The sequence below is a fragment of the Neodiprion pinetum genome, chromosome 6, assembly GCF_021155775.2.
Source record: "Neodiprion pinetum isolate iyNeoPine1 chromosome 6, iyNeoPine1.2, whole genome shotgun sequence".
Taxonomy (NCBI): domain Eukaryota; kingdom Metazoa; phylum Arthropoda; class Insecta; order Hymenoptera; family Diprionidae; genus Neodiprion; species Neodiprion pinetum.
Window position 1 is genome coordinate 7,841,538 of NC_060237.1, and position 20,646 is coordinate 7,862,183.

At 46.8% G+C, this 20,646-nt stretch overlaps 1 protein-coding gene across 7 annotated transcripts in view; it reads left to right on the top strand.

Moving 5' to 3' along the window:
* LOC124221779 (serine/arginine repetitive matrix protein 2) overlaps positions 1–20,646 on the top strand; it is a 142,236-nt gene that overhangs the window by 56,586 nt on the left and 65,004 nt on the right. For all 7 annotated transcript variants that reach the window (XM_069137040.1, XM_069137041.1, XM_069137043.1 and 4 more), the window contains exons 6-11: positions 257–1,218; positions 2,224–2,443; positions 2,538–2,810; positions 4,603–4,921; positions 5,991–6,294; positions 8,936–13,744. In XM_069137040.1, coding sequence (XP_068993141.1) covers positions 257–1,218; positions 2,224–2,443; positions 2,538–2,810; positions 4,603–4,921; positions 5,991–6,294; positions 8,936–13,744 — 6,887 coding nt within the window. The remainder of the gene's footprint in view (positions 1–256; positions 1,219–2,223; positions 2,444–2,537; positions 2,811–4,602; positions 4,922–5,990; positions 6,295–8,935; positions 13,745–20,646) is intronic.

Sequence of the window (20,646 nt, forward strand, 5' to 3'; positions counted from 1 at the left end):
TTTTATCATAAGCTGGGTTCTGTGATCACTAAACAGATGATAAACGTGTTTTTGCGTATTGATAAATCAGCACTATAATTGGTTCGAGTTTCAGGCTAGGAAAACTTGTACAATTTGGTCAGGGAGAGTTGGGCAGAGGTCAGAGAATTTTTTTCTATTGTACAATTAGTGTCACCATGTCAGGTCCCATTCACGCAAACATTCCAATCATCTCCGTTGCGATGCATAACTCGAGCCTTTGTCATTCCGTTTCCAGGGGCGGAGGCGATATGGCGATAGCCTTGGAATTGGCGGGTCCAGCAGATGGCGAGCGAAGCGCGCGTCCGAGCGTCTCCTCGATATCCTCTATCCTGAACCAGAGCGCGGACGACAGTGACAGCGGTTTCCACGGTTTCCAGTCGCGGGATGACCCGAGCCACGCCTCGAACAACAACTCGAGTCCAAACAGCGTGAACACCGCGTCCTTCGCGACCTTGAACAACGTCCACGAGGTCCAAACGCAACCCGTTCAGCCGGTGATAAACGGGTGGATGCAGCAGTCCCCGCAGTACTCGCAGCCCGGGACTTCTCAGCAACAACAACAACAGCAGCCAGGGGCTTATACCCCGCTACCGGGGCCCTCGCACCAGCACAAGCAGCAGCAGCACCAGCAGCAAGGCCCGCAGCCAGGGCCCAGCAACGTGCAGACGGTTCAACCGATGCCCCGGAACTTTGGCCAGCCGCTTTACGCCAACGCACCCCCGAAGCCGCGCCGACTGACGGAGGGATCTAACGAGTACTCGACACCCTCGCCGGACCTCGACGCCCTGCATCCCGATTGCCGTAAGTCCCCCGTCTCTCCCGACGTACGCGCCGCCACCAAGAGTCCCGGGTCCGAGTACGAGAGGGGCAGCGTCGTTTACGTTACGCGGATGTCCCAGCCACCCCAGACCCTCAGGACCGACAAGTCGGGACTCAACTACGGCTATGCCTCCGCTCAGTCCCAGCCTACCGAGAGACGTACACCCGACACCTACGGTAGGAGCGCCAAGCCAAGGTCATCCAGGGGGAACGGCGACTACGAGGACGTCTACGGCGCTCCACAGCTTTATCAGAGACCAGCGGGTCCCGTTGGATACACCAAGGGACCCGCCCCGGCACCCATACCGATTCCCGTTTACGCCCAACAAAGTCCACCCCAGCATCCGCAGATGTATGCCGTTCTTCCTACGCAAGCCGGTGAGTTTAGGCGGTTTTTTTTTTTTTTTTTTCTCTCTTTGTCACGGGTTTGTGACTCTTGCTTGATTCGATTTGCTCGGAACCATTATACACAATTCATCTGTTTCAATTTTGAACTATACGCAACACCGGGAGAGATACGCGAATCGAAGGCAAACGCTTTTCGTAGTCATTAACATTCATCGACAAGGTTTGAATCTTAGGAGTTATTCAAAAGCGGGAGAAAAATGTTATCACACCCAATGACTTATACTCGTCATTGTTTAATATTTCACCGGTGTCTATTCACTCAGCTATAACACATATTTACGTGCAGAACTGTACGTGAAATTGACGCCGAAGGAACAAAAGCCAGTGTACGAAAAGTTTTAACTAATAATTGATCATTAGACAGGATATTCCCGTTTACAATCAACTCGCTATCGATAATCCTGGTATAGGAGTGCGGAGGTTTGGAGAAAGAAGTCTCAAAGTCAGGTACAAGCCATTTGGTCCTTGGGCGCGTTAAAGTTTTCAAATGATTGCGCGCTTAGCGATCGTTATCGAAATACGCGTCCGTATTATTCTAGCAGAGAAGGTGGAGGGAGACGGTATAAGGTACAGCAAGTTGTAACTGTCGGCAACTGCAGGGAGTGTTGAAAAGTTTCAAATCTGAGGTTTGCGATCAGCAGTTAAGTATAATACACGAATCGCGAAGCACCCTCTTCCCACCGTCTTCTCCATCCTTGACACGTTTCTTCGTCTAATTACCCGTCAAACAGCGCGCGTCACGTTGTACCTGTTTTCTCCCGTTAAACTCTTCGCGCACGGCGATTGATTGTTCAAAAACTCTCGGCGCCTATTTACCTCTCAACGACGACGGAATAAGGTTGGCGAATGAAGAAGGAGCGAGAAAGTTAATTCTGCCGCCTTCGCAGCCTCTTTATCATCGTCCAATTCCCCGTACCTTTGTTTTACTAATTAACAAAGGGGTAAGATTAGCGTTAGCTTTCATTTTACTTTAAGCTCCTGTAATGAGACAGCCCAGGGCGCAACCCCCGCCTCGGCCGCACAGCGCTGACTTCTTGGAATACGAAGCGACGCGGAGGCCTCAGCAACAACCTCACGTTCAACCGGGTATCGTTACGGGCCAGCAACGCCGACCTCAGCGACCCAAATCGAGTCTCGATGTCGTCAACCCGTCAGACGCGCCGACTAATGACGGATACTTTTACTCCGAGGAAAGGTAAGACAGGGAGAGAGTTGACGATAAGAAATAAATCGTCGATGTTTCAGTAAAAATTACGGAGGAGTCAAAGAAACGCGAATGAATATTCAAGGTACGCCGCCCAGATGCGCCAGTCCGCCGTTTACTTGCATCAGACGCCTCAGCATCACCAGCAGCAACGTAATCAGTCCTTATCGCGCGCCACTACGCCATCCAAACCCACCTCCTCGAGAGAACGGGACGCCGAATCCAGCGTAGGCAGCATAAGCGAAACTTCCAGCTTGGCCCTCAGACGATCTCAGAGGGATCAGAGTTCCGCCTTGCAGCAGCAACAGCAGCACCACCATCACCTTATCTCGTCTCATTCCCTTCAACGTCACTCTGAGTAAGTTTCATTCGTAATCATTTTCACCACCGAGTATGAGTCGCACTCTCAGTCTATCTGAAAGAAATCGTTTCAGATAAATTACTCGTTTCGTTAGGTCCAGGTTTCCTTGACTTTGTGGATGACTAATGGTATCGGCTTTTGACTCATGGTTCTCAATTCTTATACACAAATTTTTCGCTACATACACAGACCCGTTTTTTTACACCTACTGCAAATATTGCTGCTTTATCAACGTCGACGAATATCATCTGAATATTTTGCCCCGAACACAAGAAACAAGATGAAAAAAACAAATTGTTTTTTCAAATCCTGATCGTTCGATTCGTGTCAGAATTTCCAGTGTTGATGTTGGAAAAATATTTTAGCCTGCGTACCAATACGCACGTCTATAGATTTTCAATAAATCGTCTGATTGGTTATCGACGGATTTGTGTTACACGTATAGGTATAAACCACCACCGTGTAATTTCATATTTTTGGTATTAGGTACGTCGGTGCTATTATTCGTCGCTGATGTTCGGACGGTTTTCCTCTCAATCATTATTACCTATATCCCGGATTATCATTAACGGCCGATAATTTCCAACCGCGTTCTAAATACCAGTTTCACCGTACTCGTCACTCCATAGATAGAAATATTTCCCGAATTGAATCAATCCGGTAGATTAATACTTGAAGCTGTTATACCTTCCGTGCAGAAATTTGTGTAACAAAAGAAAACGGTCAGAATGTTTTCGCGTAAAGTGTCACTGAGTTACTCATATGGATGAAAATATTTTGGCAATATTATTCAAGAAAATTAATGATCATGTAAATGAACAGTTTTCGTGTACACTTTTTTTTAGTTTGAATTTACTTTGAAATTCAGTTTTATGTACAAGTCACTTCTCGTAGTATGATTGTAAATCGAGCGCGCTCACTTTGGTCATGAACTTTCGCCGTAATGGCTGTTCCCCAACTTTTGAAACATCAATTATTACGCATCGATCGAGTGTATTATTATTCATTTCTTCAACCTCATCGCTTGTTCACTAATCTCCTCTTTCACGTGTGAACAAATATTTTTTTTCTTGTATATCTGTGTATACTCGATTCGTTCGTTAAATTGTCACGCTCCGATGTGACAAGTAACCGATTGAGACTGAAGCGTGCATACGAAACTCACCTCACCTGTCGTGACTCACCTCACAGTTGCTGCCATGTCAGGTACAGCTGATTGTTCTTAGAAGTTGAATTCCGCGATGCGTCAGGTGCGCTCCACCGCACTTATTCACACACACACACACACACACACACCTCCGGAATACCGTCGTAGCCGAATGTCTCTCTCTACCTACCTGAATTTACGATTAGATCATCATTTGCCAACAGAATAACCAAACAGACCGTTCCTCCAATAGACACATTGTTATTATTTGTCTAATTTTCGAGAATTTAAAAAATTTTCCACTCGTAAAGCATCGAGTTTAAATATTTTTTCTTCAAGTTTTCCACGTTTTCTGTCGTTTTATTGATTAGTTTATAAATTGGTCTAATAACTCTGCGAATCGGTTCAACGACAAAAGACACAAAGAGCCAAAAATAAGGGAGGGGAGAAACCGTTTCACCCGACGAGTGTAACGCGTATTCGTCAGACTGACTCGAGATGTGCGTTCTGTTATAACACGTCGCACGCATTATTCTACGCGTCTAAAGTAAACGAATTTCTTGTATAATTAAATCCATCGCGAAAATCGTGTCTGTGCTATGGTTATAGTCCTATATGTGTTGCGAATACCTGTGTCTACAGAATAGCAAGCGAGTCACTGGTGAGACGATCGCTCCGAGAGCGAAGTTACGAGCAGGCAGTTCCCTCCGGCAGGGAACTTTTGCTCGGCGGTGTTCCGGGTGAAGGGGCCACTGTGCCTCGACGAATACAACGCGATTCTCGTACCGAGTACGACACGTCAACCGGTGGGAGGGCCAGGCGGTGGAACGAGCAGCAGTTTGCCAGGTCAGCATCGGCTCGTCTGCCCCGCACACGGCATCAGGTAGACCGAGACGAAGACGATTACGCGGAGCGATCGTCGGGACAGGATTCACGCGATGGGGAGCGGAAGATCCAACAGGTGAGTAGAGGAGAAAAAACTTTCCTGTGATACGTTTGAAAGAAAAAGTTTGCCAATTTTTTTTTTACCCACCCCTGTACTTTTTCCCTAATCATCAACGCATTCTGCATTCAGCGTTATTCGCGAAATCGTTGATTATCGTTGGGTACAAGCAATTGGAGTTTAATGGTATTATACATATAACTGTACAGTGCAGCTAGTTGTTCGGTCGAAATTGTAGGAATAATTTCGCTGCAATATCGGGATACGTCGCTTGTTAAACAAATATCAAAACATTGGTCTATTTTCGCATGTAATCACGGTGTGCATCTAATGGCTACAATTTTAAGCGGGAATGCAGGTTGGCTCGTATTTTGGTTAAATAATTACTCTCTCTTTATACGTCGTGTTTGTAATCATCGTTTACCGCTGTGTCGATAAATCACTAATAATCACCGTTAATAGTCAACGCAGCGGGTTGGTTTATACATGTGTTTATTGATATCCACACACATGTATAATACATCTTGTACGCGCCGGTTGTGAATTATAATTGTTATCGATAGTGGTAGGAAATTTTCGCCATTCGATTTTCCCATTTCAGCAACTATTACAGGTACCAACTGCACTGAAATATTCCCAAACGAACAAGAGACGCCGTAACGCGTTTGCGATGTAATTAGTCACGGTTGTTCCACTTTGCCGTTTAAGCGCACGTCATACGCCGGCAAACAGGCGACGGCAACGTGTTGTTAGGTAATAATTCACGAGCTAGCGTGTTCGTTGATTTTTTTTCGCTGACAGTTCGGGTTTGCGGAAAAGCCTTCGCTCGTTTTAATACCTCGAATCGGCTGCTTGATCGCTCTGAACTAATTGTTCAGACGCATAATTCACACGGCCGCACATTGCATCGCGTCGCGGTGAAATCGGGTGCGCTTTACCAACATACCATTCATACATGTGCACAGGTATAAGGGAGAAATAATCGCCGTTTGGATTCGTGAAAATTCACCAGCCGATTTTGTGTTTGGGGAAATTTGAATTGCCCGCGTCTTTTGGATCAATCTGATCGATTGATCTTGATCCGCAGAGAGAAGAGTCAATGAAGCGACTACTCGAATGGAAACAGCGAATGCTGCAGAGTCCGTTAACGAGGAAACCCGCTAGCTCTGGAAGTCGTGTACAGGGAATTGCCCAGAATGAACTGTCGAGCTATTACAAACAGCAGGCTTTCCTCGAACTCGCTGCCCACGAAGCAAGCCTCGCCGAGGCTCGGCAAGCCAGGAGACGGGACGATGGACATCGGACTCATCCTCGGAGCAAAAGCACTGACGGCAGACGATCCGTCACCAACAACGTTTCCCGGTACAACAGTTATTCCAGCGACGACGAAGGTAGGGACTCGTCTCCTGGTTTAATTATTTAAGCTTTCGTCATTATTTTACTCATACAAATACGATTTCGATGTGGAATTTGGGAATATTTTTTGTATTCTCCATTTTCAAGCGCACGAAAATATAGGTACATCATTGTTTACGTAGTGTTCTTTTCATTTTATTAATTGTTTTTTTTTTCTTCTTCTTACTCGTCTACTGTGTACACTGTCGGAAAAAATATGCTAATTTTAACCAGTTTTCCAATTTTTCCGTCCACTTGAGGAATGTTCAGAATCTACTGTGACATTTCAACGGCATAGGTATAATGTTTCAAAGAGAACAATTTATCTGCAGGTTCAAATTAACGAAATTCAGTGTTTAGTCAACAATTTGTTCCGTCAAAGAACGTACATAATTACCATATTTCAGTTGATACTCTATTGAAATACAAGTCACGCTTGAAATGAGGCAAAATTTATTGGCAAGCTATTCAATGGGAAATTGTTGCTCGGCAGTATTTAAATTTAATTTAAAGACTCAAACTTAATTTTTTTCCGACCTGTAAAAATCTGCCGACAATTTGATATCGCTTAAAGTGATGAATATCTTTTGAACTCACCCTTCAACACGCAACTTCAGGTTATTGGTGATATAAATTATGCGCGCAATGTCAAATGAATCTTAGAAGTGTGTTAGTTTTGTCACAAGAGAAATTTAACGTAGACAAAAATTATTTCCGACTGTGTAAATACGTAGGGTTTGTCGCTTCTTCGACGCAGGAATACTTTATAGTTTAAAATAATCTAACGATGGGGTTTAACTTACGCAATTGGCTAGTAGAATTATTAGTTTTGTTTACTATTACCATTATTATTATTATTATCATTATCATTTAGCATCATTTTTAGTTCTCTGTAATAACACAATGTTTATTGTATTAGCGCCTCTTCGCCTCTGTTTCTGTCGTACCTATTGTACATTTATATATACATTGAAATGTGTATGATACAATTTACATATAAGTATATATTTCATATATAGATACACGTATTATTCAACTGTACGTATAATATCTTTTTATGGTGGATTTTAATTAACTTGCTGAATAATGTCCTCGGGGTTAATCAAACTTGAAGATATCCCGCATCGCGTTGCCTCACAGCCTTGACTTCAAATTTGATTGCTGCAAAAGAATGGCCTCTCCTTTTGCTCGGTGTATTTTCATCCTAACTTTCATCGTCCTCTTTAGATCCATCCTCCCTCTCGCTCGCTCTTTTTATTACTCTCTTCCTCTCCGGCTCTCATCTGTCTTCACCTCTTCCACTTTTTTCCCCCCATCCGTATAATATGTCTCTGGTTCTGACTTCTCCTCTACATAATACGTATACCCTGACACTGAATCTCTCTGTCTTTCTCTCCACCTATCGCTCTTCACCGAACTTTTTCACCCCTGTAATCGAGGGAATCGTATTAATACAGAGTAATACAGCAGTGTAAGAAGATTCTCCCGCCTGAAATGAAATTACCAAAATGTCGTTCTCTAGTAGACACTATATTTTGGGCACGACGCTGCATCGTTGACCCAAAGCGTCGCGGAGTAAATTCTTCCGCCAGTTTAACATACCATGGAATGATGCAAAATTCAACACTATCAACGTTTTGCACGTTTTGCCCTATGTTGAGTTAATTATGGTGTGGTGACGTGGTACCGATATTTTCAATTACACGTGGGGATGCAACTTGTTGTCAATGGTTCGGTGCTGGTGGTTGGGCTGGGCTGGGCTGGGCTGGGCTGGGTTGGAAGACTAACACGATCGAGAGGTACGGCAAGACGATAGCTCGCTCGAATACTCTAACGAATGAAACACATAGCCTGTCTGAAAACGGCAACGCACGAAGCTCTTCAATATATAGATAAATCATATCGTATTACGTGTATATGTATATTATACATAGCGACTAGAGTCGAAACTGCATACCATACAGCATGTCGCCGCCAATCCAACTAACAAAAATATTCTTTACCGACGATTTTTCGTGGCCTTAATGTACCGTGATAACAATTATTACTTATTTTCGTACATATCGCACACAGTCGTAGACTGTGAATTCTGCACACTAACTCTCAGCTTCTAAAACCGTTTCCGAGCCAAGATCACTGCGCAAGATTGCAACAAAGTTCGTGCAATTGCCTTTATAGGTGCCTAGATCATTATCAAAACTCAAGTATACATGTATACCTCTTCTGAAGAATCAAGATTCGATCACGCTTTCGTAGTGCAATACACGCTATCCGATAACTAGTTTCATGTTTAAAGTTTCAAGTATTCTATTTGCTATTGGATCGAATGTTGAGGGATAGTTTGAAGGCTAACGAAGTTTTGCCGAAGGTTACTAGACACGCCCAGGTAGAGGGGATAATTTTGATCCCAGTTCGCTACGTTATTGTTGTAAATAAATCGTCGTAACAGTTTAGAACGAACGGGTAGTTAACAGCGCAGTAATCTTGTCTTGGACGGAGTTCGAGCGACCTCAGCTTCGTCGTTATATTCTCGGTCTGGCTTTCCTAACAATTCTAGCGTGGTGGAAGGTAACGAACGTTCGTTCCGGTTGACTCGAGAGTAACGGAGGATATTATTATTGTTTGACCATAACTCAGAGTTGGGCAACGTGAGGCACAAGCGAACCCGTAGACCCTCCCACGCTGGCAGGAGCCCCCGGCAGGTTCTGGACGAGCGGACGTTGTCGTCTGCTGCCTCTTCTTCCGCAACCTCGATCACCACCACAACCACCAGCACCGCCATGATCACGACAGCCGCAACAAGCGCCGCCTTGAATTATCCGACGAGAGTGAGCGCGAACGGCGAAACCGTTTCCTCGCCAATACATCCGTCGGCGTTCCCTCCCCAGTATGAGAACAGCCGACATAAAAACGCGTCCCGGGGGAGCCGTCAGCCTTGCGGTATCCCGCCTGACGCCGGATACGGGGAAATCGGCTTCTCGCCGTCGTCCTACGAGGCTATAAACAACCCGAGATCGACGGTGAGGAGATCGACCCGGAAGGAATCCGGGCCGGAAGTTGGCACCGGGGTGGATCCCAAGTGGCAGCATAATGAAACGCCGAAGAAACCTACAGGGATTCTGAAACAGACGAGCGCCCTTTGCCACCCTCCGTGCAATGACCAATCGAGCAACTCCGAGGGGAGGCTCAGCACTCTTGCCGGTTACATACCCAACGACACTTGGCACGGGCACAAGAACGTCCAGTGGAACTCTACGAGAGGTGATAAGGATGACTGGGAGACGAAAATTGACGAGGCCAAAGTAATCAAGGAATTCTCTTATCAGTACATCAAACCTGAGCAAAACCCCCAGGACTCAACGCCGCCCGATGTACAGGCCGTAAATCTCGTTCAGTCCAGGATCAAGTCCTTCGAGTCAAGCCTGGATGAAACACCAGGGTCGCTGCTCGCCATGCAGGAGCCTCTCAAAGTTTCTCCCCCCCAGGCAACGGAGGCTCACGTTTCACGACTCGATCCGACACGGAACACGACCGTCATCCGCGACTTTGCATTGGGCGATTCGAGCCGGGAGACCAGAGATTCCGTCGGCGTTGAGGAGGAAGCCTCCACGGACGATGGAAACAAGTCGGTGAAGGACCTCCTTGCCGATTTCGAGCGGAAATCGCAGCAGGCTCAGAAACAGGAGAATGACAAGAACGAGGAGTATAAACAGCAGCAGAATCGCGGGGTGTTGAGCGACACCGAAACTCTCCTTTACGAAACGGGTAGCGACCTCGATCAGCCGAGTAAAAATGTCGCGGAGGAAGACGAGAACCGGGAAATCCAGAGGTCGGTGAACGTCGAGGAGAATTTTACGGGGACGATAAGGAGAAGAAAGGACCTCGGTGACAAGAGCAGGAAAGTCAAGGATTCGAAGGCTGGCTCGGAGAACGAGGCGGAAGCTGCAAACACCCAGGAAATTTCCAACCCCTGTTACACGCGGCTGAGCGTTACCGAATCCTTGGTCACTCACGACGATCAGCTGTCGGTGGAAAGCGAACTGACCAGCCCGGCCTCGAAACCAGATGACTTCAACCCGGAGGAACACTACATGCCGATGGCACCGAGGAAGGCGATTCTGGACCCGTCGAACGAGCGTCCAAATTCAAAGATGATGGAAAGCCTCTTCGCGAGTCTGGACCACGAAGAAAATTCTTACGTCGAAATGAGCCAGAACGGCATCGGGCACTCACTTCTCGCACCCGATGATCAAGACCGGAAACACGACTCCGGTGATTACTCGACTCTCGATCCTCCCCACTACGAGTTCGTATGTGTTGCTGACAATAAAATGGAGCCGGTCTACATGGAGGTCAGCCAGCTTGCTGACAAGGAGGACACCGAGTCGTCGGGGAAAAAAGCCAAGACGAAGAGAGACTCGGGAAATGACGTTCTTCCGCCGAGGCCCGACCTTCCGGACATCCTGACTGCCCTCAAATCCGACAGTTCCGACGCTGACGACGAGTCATCCAAGGACCTCGACTCCCTCGACGCTCCTCGGCATCCTCGGTTCAGTCTCTCCGACACCTTTCGCCCGGCCTCGTATTACTTGGGAGCCAGCCAGGCGCTCATTGCCGAGCTCCACGACTCGTCGGACAGTGAACTTGTGTCGCCACCGCCGATCCCGACCTCATTGCCACCCCTGGACGACCTCGATTCCCTCGAGATTCAAGACTCCTTAGGCGAAGCGAAGAAGGTCGCGCCTCAGGTGGCAGCGAGTCGGGACAGCCTAAACAGCAGGGACTCACCAAAGTCCTGGAACAAGCCCGCGGGTCAAGTCGAGACGCACAGACCACCCTCGAGGTTCTCCGATACTACGATAAGCTCGACCTTTCGCGACAGTCGAATGTCGCTCGAGAGTGCCTCGGGCAGCGATTCTGTGGAGCTTAGAAGCCCCGAGGAGGAGGCCAGGCACCGTCAGATGAAGCGACGCCCGGTAAGCGACGAGGTCTGCGAGGTCCTCGACAGTCTGGACGAGCTCGAGTCCCTTGGGAGCCGTTTCGACGGGGCAAGTATCGACCTGGATCAGTACCTCGAGGAACTCCAGGCCCGGGACGCGTTCAACGTTGATCTGTACGCAAAGGACCTGAGCTACAACAGCATATACGGATTGAACGAGTCGATGCTCGCCACGGATAAACACCTGCGAAAAACAACGAGTCAGGAAATATCCGGCAAGGGTAATCTCCCCTCGTACAACACCCTGGATCAGCCTTACCAGTACGGTGCCAGAACGAAGACGAGCTCGGCCAGCAGTCTGCCGTCGATGAGGGTCAGCGACCTGCCCCCGATGCATCAGCACTCCCAGTCCTTCACCGGCGACGTTCACTACGAGAACGTGGTCAGCTTTTCAACGCTCCGCGGTTCCCCCGGCGTTCGTTCAGAGCACGGCGACGGTTCTAAACCGGGGGAAAATTACCGCGGTCAGAAGATACCGTGCCATCAGCGACCCAGCCCCTTGATTTCTCACAGCAGAGACTCCAGCTACTCTCTAATATCCGGAAATGCTTCGGTATCCACTTCCGTTGCCTGCCAACGACCCAGCAGCGCTCAGTCATCCTCCGTCATGTCGCAGATGGGCTCCGTTTCCCCATCCGCGCCTGGTAACGGCATTCCAAACGCTTCGTACTTCGAGCAGAATCGCCGATCGCAGGGGCGACACTCCCGCGAAACGAGCCAGGACTCGGCCCGCTTCTCTTTATCGCCGAATCACAGATCATCCGCGAGTCAGGACTCGGGTCAGTACCCAGCGTCCACTTCCACCGTCAAGCTCAGCCCCCAGTCCGCGTACTACAACGCGAGCCAGGTGCAGAACGACCAGAACGGGGCGCCGTACTACTACAGCGACCTGCAGGCCGGTGTGAGCGGAATAGACGCGCTGATCAACCGCAACTCGGCCTCCTCGAGGCTTCCGCAGCTAAACAATCAACGCGGGGACGCGGCCTTAGCGGCCAACAAGAGGAACGACATCGGTCGCATGGTGAATCCCATTCCGAGACAGATGCCGCGGCAGATACAGGTCGAGGACATCGACGAGGCCAGGCGGATTGCCGCGGAACTTAGGAAGTCCAGCACCCAGTTTCTCGCTGAGAAGAAAGCCGGGCTTTTTCAGGTCGACAAGCGGAACATATATGAGGCCGACACCCTCAGGAGGGTCAAGTCGACCGACCCTCTACCTGACGTCTCCATGATCCCGGACCTCAACTCGCGGAACATTTACCCGCACGGTATCCGCGATAAGACGCAAGGTGAGTCCAACACAACACCGAGCGGATCACGTTTTCAGGTGGAAATCGGCACCCGGTACGCCGCTCATCGGAGGTCAAGGTCGCTCGAAGGCCTCCTGGACGATGCCGAGCTACAGAATCTGGTCGAGCAGAGGTACGGCACCGGGCAAATGATCGGCTCGAGGCAGCAGCGGGAAACCACGGTCCATCCTTCGCCCGTGCACAACCAGAACAGATTCAACGGCGAGGATCCCTGGGAGCAGGACTCGCTGTGGAGAGAGAGTCTGCGCAGGGTCAGCCTGAGGCACGCGAGATCCCTCGACAATTTGGAAGCCTCCGTCGGTCCGTCCGCTGTTCAAGATGGGCGGATAGCCGGAGCGCAGGGGTCGAAGGGTCGAGCGCGTATCACGAGGGGCGCGACCTACGTGAATGACAGCGTGATTCTGCGGAGGGAAGCCTCGGAGGTGGCCGGGGAGAGTCACAGGATGCGAAGAAGACAGGCTGCCGCGAAAGACCAGGATCAAAGCGAAGCGCAGGGAATGCAACGTGGGGAGGAAGTCGACGAGGGTCGAAGAGAGGAAGAGGAGGCGGAGGAAGGGAATCCGGGGCCCGAAGAAGAGACCTACGAGAGGCTGGCCATGGACAGAATTGGCGTCGGCGGTTACATCTGGGACTCAGAGAACGAGGCGTACCGGAAACCGGGGACTGCAGCGGCGGCTGTCCTCCAGCAACGCGACACTGAGCATGATAATCGGCAGAATTTTTTAGCCGAAGGCAACCTTCCCCCAGCTCCGGCGATGGCGGAGGCGTCACGCGGGTCTACGGCAACGTCCGGTTCGTTCGAAATCGACCGGGAGAAGCTGCGTCAGTGGGACCTGCTCTCGAGCGCCTGCTTACTCCAGGAACAGCAACGGACGTCAATGTCGGAGTCGGGGCGAGGGTTGCCGACGACAGCAACGAGCAGGCAAGAAGACGGATCGGCGCCGGCGCGACACCAGGAGTCGACGGCAGACTCGACGATCCCAATCGCGAACGAAACTTCGGGTGTTTTAACGTTCGATACGCGCCGTGTCCCGCCCGGTCATCCGGACGCCAACGAGGCCCAGGGCCAGGACGACGGGACGACGGTTACTCGCGGAGCGGCGACGACGGACGGCTCCAGCAGTGCAAACGGTACAGGTGAGTGGCCTTTGGGGACTGGGATTTTGAGGAAGTAGGCGGAAGGTCTGTGTTCCAAAGTCGCCGCTCCGGAGCCGCTCGCGCGAGTCGTCGTCGTCGTCCTCAAACTGTATTAGGACCTCCGGTACGTCTGTATACCAGGAATTCGTTTTTTCATTGTCGAGCATCACGCCGCATCACGCACATTCCGGTATCGTTTTACAATTGGCCACTCCGGATACACCCGAAAAAACTTTGTCTAAATACCATTTTCACGTCATTGTTATACCTGTACATGTTGTTTGTTAGGAAAGGTTATTCATAAATTATATTTGCAACGTTTTGAATTATTCAGATAGTGCTAATCTCAGGGAAAATTTCAGCTCAACTCCATTTACTCTCAGCATCCACATTTTATTATAAATCATTCATATGTATTTGTCATTTTACTATCTCATCGTCAGTGTCTTTCTGACATATTACTTAATTTCGATTAGTTTTTTTTGTTACACTTTACTGTCGAGGAAACTTCGTATACGTATACTCTAGAATCTCAATCCAATAATCGTACGGCAATAACAGGTTCCGATCAAGAGATGCTACGAAATGCAAATCAAAAATCAGCAACGTATCAAATCGTGAAACGTAAGAAATGGCTAAAAGTAGAACTGAGATTAGTGACTATACGGTAGCGGAAGAAGGGTTTTTTTCGTGACGAGAATAACTCCGAAATGTGGGTAGTGGGCTTTTGCAGGATGAAATCGAGGATCAGTAAATTTCGCGTCCCGTTTAAGACGATTAAAGGCAATAACGCCCATTCGCAGATATTTCACAAGCACGTTCGCGGGTTCCAACTCACCGTAATAAATTATTACAACACGGATGTTTAATCGGACGAGTTAGCTTTTCCCATCGTATTTTTCGTCGCAACGTATCGCTCGGTAGAAATGGTATTCTACGGAACAACTGGGTTGAAGTTTTTGCACAGTTTTAATCAAGAGTACAACGCACGTGTGTTTTATACATATATGACGAATTGAATTCCCTTTTTGCCGGAGAAGTTGAGACGGCGAGTTGGAACACGGCCTTGCGTCGCGTCTCGGTGGCGGTTGGGCAATTGCCCGATAATTTTCAGCCCTCCTCCGTAGTTCCTAATCTGCGTTTCATCCCCGACGCATAACGCAAGGGCCTCGATTCGTCGGAGGATATTTTTCAAACCGAAAGAGTAGGGATCTCCTGATGCATAATTGCGCTTTGTTCCGACGTTGGAATCGGCAACAATCAAAATGATCTGATAACTGTCAGCATCGGTAGTCGATGCACCCTCGGGAAGAAGTTTCAAAGTGTATAAATTGTAGAGAGGCGACGGGGAGAGTCGAGACCGACTTGTAGGCTAATTTCAACCCTCCGCATTCTTTCGTTACTTTTTTCAATTACCACCGCACAAAGGAAAGAGGCCATTCCAGTGCGAATAGCGCTTGGAAAAAGACTTGGCGAAGAAATTTTATTTCCTCTCTTTCTCTCTCCCCCTATCGTTTCACCGAATGGAACGTAACGCAAGGAAAGGGGAACCCGGGCGTTTCTCACGAAAGAGTACGAAACCCTCGGGAAAAGTGATTCTCATCCTCCATATTCTTCGCTTCCTCTTCTTACTCTTCTACTCCGAGCCAGTCAACTGGACAAATGCAAGTCGATTCTTCCGACCAGCTAATGTCTTTCGAAACTCATTTGATGGAACTTAATAAGTTTGGGTTCAAATATCGGCGCTCTCCTCGTTGCACTTTTTCAACCGAGGAGATACAATGTTGCCTGAAATTAATTCGTCACCGCGTCACAACTATTACCTTATGTAATTCCGTCTAACTATATCTGATATCTTCACACATGTTGTACCTTTACAAAGATTCTCTAACGTACGACTTATCATACATATATATATGTTTTGTACAGCGATAGATAACTCATTATTAGAATAGATAAAGCACGACTATAAACATACATATTATATATAGAAAATGTCACGCCAGTGGACATCGAAGTCCTAAAAGAGAACAAATTTTTATATTTTAACTTACTCGTTCTATTTTTTAATCAATTTCTCTTAAATTTTTTTTTCACGCAGGACATTTTACCCTTTTATCAAAGTTTTGTACTATTTTTTATTTTTTTCTCCTTGATTATATAAAGTGTAATTTAGACACACAACGTACGCGAACGTACAGCTAACTAGGCGTAAACACATGTAATTTTAATACTAGCATTTAAAAATAATTCTACCCTACTATATCCATCGGATGATTAATTACTAAAGTATATAGATTTTTAACCATAGTGAGTATTATGTTATTACTTACAATTGTACATATATAAGAAGAAAAAAAAGAAAAAATGCCAATTGTTGTACAACGCTGCGTATACAGCAAAAACACGCACAAATACTGACTGAGAATATAATATGAATATATACATACCCAAGCCTGCATACACGAGGCTCGAGGAACTTTCTTACATAATTTCGTATGCATTATGAAAATATTTTTTTTTTTTTCTATCTCTCACACATTTTTCCTCCGCATTTTTCTGCGAACCGTCTTTCGATGCAACCGCATATTTAGAGAGCTCGAACGGAAGATCAAGCCTGAACTCTTGGCTAGCTTTCGACATTATATTTCGCAAGACACCGATCGCATACCTCGACTACGTATTGCACCTCATTTGAAAGGTCATCCGCTCTTAAGCTCCGGTTATAGCTAGCAGCTCACCTCAGACATCTAGCCGCGTTAATTCGTCTTTAAAAATTGCTCATCTCTGCGCAGTTTCCCTTGCAATTGCCTCGTTGCACTCTGGACTCGGTTCGATAACGCGTTTCCACCTATTGGCATCGCTGTTGCGGTAGGTACAACGTCGCCACAGGGCTCGGGTGCATTAGACATTAGTCGGTAGCCGTACTATCTGCAGCTACTGTGGGTGTGTGTAGGTATCTATAATGCTGCAGGAGCTTAAAGCGGAAAAGCTTTCATGCGCCGCGGTGCGGGTCTTGAATTTTTTATCAGTACCCCCATTCGATGTATGTACCTGCAGTCCGGTAATTCGCGCATTATCCGTGTATGTGTAACATATACGTATCCCAAAGTACCGGGTCGCCATTTCGAACTCCCAGAGTTCGATCCGATGTGCCAGAGGATATGACTCGTCAAATATTCAAACACCAGAGCCGAGGAAGAACCGCGTTTGATATGCTGACTTCGACTTATAATTCCCATAAACCTTAATATAATGCCTGTATAAAGCCGCCTTTCGAATTCCTTGGATTTCTTGGAATTATTCTGTTTTTTGCCGTTCTCTTCACGCTTCCACAATTCCCGGCACGTGTTGCTCGATAGAAAAATTGTTGACAAACGATCGCTTCTGAACTTTCAAACTTTTTTTTTTTTTAGGTATTATACCTAAAAGTTTTTCTAGACGGATTTCACTGGAATGATATTCTCGCGGAGGGAAACAACGATGAAACCTCGAATCGCGAAATCTAAAATTCGAACTATTAACTTGTCGTGAAAGAGTCGCAAAATTAATTCGTCGTTCTACTAATTTCCAACGAACCTAAGCTCGCTATTCCGCGTACATCTCCACCATTGAACAACGCAATTATGAAACGGTTAAACGCGCGCAATCAGCAAACGAATTGGGTCAGTCTCGAACCATGGCACGTATGCACAGTGAGATCTTGACTTGAGGAGTAACGTAGGATCGCGAAATCGCGAAATAGGAGACACTGGGAAAGTCGAGAGTACGATTGGCCTCCCTCTCTCTTTCTCTTTTTCCAACTTGATGTCATAACTCGTAGAATCCTCGAGGCACCGCCGAGGATGTCGGGGTCCAAGTGATAAAAATGAATTCTGTGTAATCTGCGTTGATTAACGGCGAACCGGCGGCACAGCGAGGAGCGAAGTACATCGTCCCTTTTTCCAAGGGATGCGCCGCAGATGCTACGAGGGCGATTTGGGACTCCGGACCCACCCGTTTGCTCTCTCTCTATCTACATCTTTGCTCGTATATTTCTCACCGGCGTATTCACTCGATCCCCCTCACGTATTTCGTTATCTTTTCGACTTCCAGCATTTTTATATCATATTTTCTAGTCATTTGTTATGCCAACTTTCCTTTTGCGGTAGATAAAAAATTAAATTATAGCCAATGTACGACACGCTTGGCAATATTTTCGCTTCTTTTGTGCAATGAACACTTCTGAGAAACTAATCGGAGAAATTATGTGCGGCTGAACAAACCGTAGGTAATAATAATTCTAGACGTTTGTTCAAAAAATTATTCGACAAGCTGAAATTCGTTTGGTTCTTTGAAAGCGATTGCACGTAAAATCATGTCTGGATGAATTATATTAGTATTCTTTTTCAAGTATTTATCCGTGCAAATATGGCGTACCTCAAGAGTTTCAAAGCTTTTAAAGGTATAGAATGCCAGTATGAGTAGCCTAAAGGTAATAAATACATTACAATCAAAGCTGGATATTCCATTGGTTTTCAATATTATGCAATTTACGCAAAAGAATCGCACAATTTTGACCTACAGAGGTACGGAACAGTCAATTACAAGCTATAAAATTCTCAAGACAATATAATCGATTGTGAATAATCAGTTTATACGAATGAAGAATCGACGAGCAATTGGGACAATCTTCTTACACCGACGCCAGAATTTCTCGTTCTCGTCTCTTTGAAGAGGCTAAAACCCTGCAAAGCTTCACCGAGCCCGTGCACTCACACACGATGCATGACACGAATCGCGAAATCAATCGTCAATGTGTGCGTGACAAACAAAACCTGCGGACACACACGACTCCCAGTTGGCGTCAGGGCTCCAGGCGAAATCATACGATGTTTTGGTGTGCGTGTCGTGTGTGACGTAAGAGTTTCCGGCGTGTCGGTGTAGCATGCCTACTACTCAATGGGGACAGAACGAATCATATCCCTCTGCCGGACTCTCGGCCCCCCGAACGAGCATCTGAACTCGGCAGTCACTCGTTGGCGGTCCGACAGATACGACGCGATTTAACGAACGGCGACGCGTATGCGAAGCCACGTGTGCAGCGTCGCGACGCCGACACCTGTTCAAGGTGCTCGTTGTTGTGAGTCGACACCATTCGTCCGGTCCGACTCACGATCGGTCGTTTGTTTGCGTAGAGACGCGATGCTCGGGGTGAAAAGAACCGGGTCGGTGTCTTTTTGTAGCTGAAGAAAATCAACATCGATTACAGCCTCGTGAATTATTGCACCGACGACTGCAGTGCGCGTGATTGATCAAGGCCGAAGGAAGTGTTTGTTTCACTCGCAGCCAAGTGAAGACACAAATTCACGGTAGTATTCGGTTGGATCGTTCAGGAATGAAGGTGATATTTCGATCGGACGAAGCTTGATAAAGCTGAATGCACGATGAATCGGGGTGGAAACATTGAATACATCGATACAAGTACCGTCGAGTGAATAAGTGCTGGAAACGGAGTGTCGTCTGGTGATATCGCGTTTTGAAAACGGGTTTCGTGACTGGAAACGGTAAATCAGAATCCCCGAATTATGAGACGTATATGATATCGTAAAGCGACAGCCGGAGCCAAAGAGACGGAGACGGGGTTGATGTTTTAGTCGGGATTTCGATCGCCCGTTTAACCGTCTAAAGTGAGCATAAACGCTGACCTTTGACCGTTGATTATTTCATCAAGTGTGAAATAAGGTAATCAAGGGTTATACGTTCTCGTAACAGTCAAGCGAGTCTTGCTGAGAAAGACTTGAACGCCGTTTCGGAGCGGGTGCAACGATCGGGGCTGTTACTTTTATTATTATTATTCTACTACTACTTATTCTTCTTCTACTTCTTCATCCGTTCTTCTGCAACTTCACACCGTTGCAAAATGGGAGGAAAAGTTGGACTGATATGCGGAAGCTGCTGGTCAGGAAAATACAGTACGTAATCGACACAAACTTTGTTATATGTTACTTTTTACGTACGTAGTTTGTTTTTCAATTTTTTAATTTTTTTTTTTTCTCTCCCCCTTCTCTTTTCTCTTTCATACCACCTTCACGTTTCATTTCGCTCGTAAGTCGCATTTGGTACTTTGCGGTTTTCTTTCTACCCCCTGCAACGCGTGCGGCTATAATTCCTTGCTAAGGAAAACCCGCGATTCGCGCAGCGAGAGGCCATGCATATGTGTAATAAATCCGATCAAGCCGCACGCACTGCTATGGAAACGGAGGCTATGAAAAATTATTCATTTGATTAAATTAATTGAAACTATCCAGGTGATTCTCGGTTATTAGAATTTCCGGGGGAAAGAACGAAGTGAAAACGGAAGAAGAAATAATTCAAGGGGAATTCGGTGGATATAATAATGAAAGTCCGAGAGCTGCTAGTCGAACAGAAAAGTTTACGTCGATCTGTTTACATACTCGCTAGCTCGATCAATTCTTCACAAGGTTTTATCTGTACCTTACTTGATCGGTCAGATTTAACGGCTTGCTAATAATAAAATTTAGACGGTAGAAACGTAAACTCTAACGCCTTGGAAAAACGATACAGTGACGGTCTTTGTTCGCTCTTTTGTATTTCATCAGTTGACGAGTTTGCAATTAATTGTAAATCCTCGCACCTGGAGGATTCGATGCTATAAACATAACCATCAAATTAAATTCCTTCGATTATACGTACACTTTGAGTAACTGATTCATCTCACTTGGACAAATTGACTTTTTATTGTTATCCGAATGTATACACTTTGGTATATACTTTATAATACACTTTTATTCTTTGCACCTGATCACGTTTTATCAGTAGCTTTGAAATCGACCGAATAACGAGTTCCGATAAAGTCTCAGAGCTTTCGACTATCGTGGTTTGAATGATCATCGAAGGAT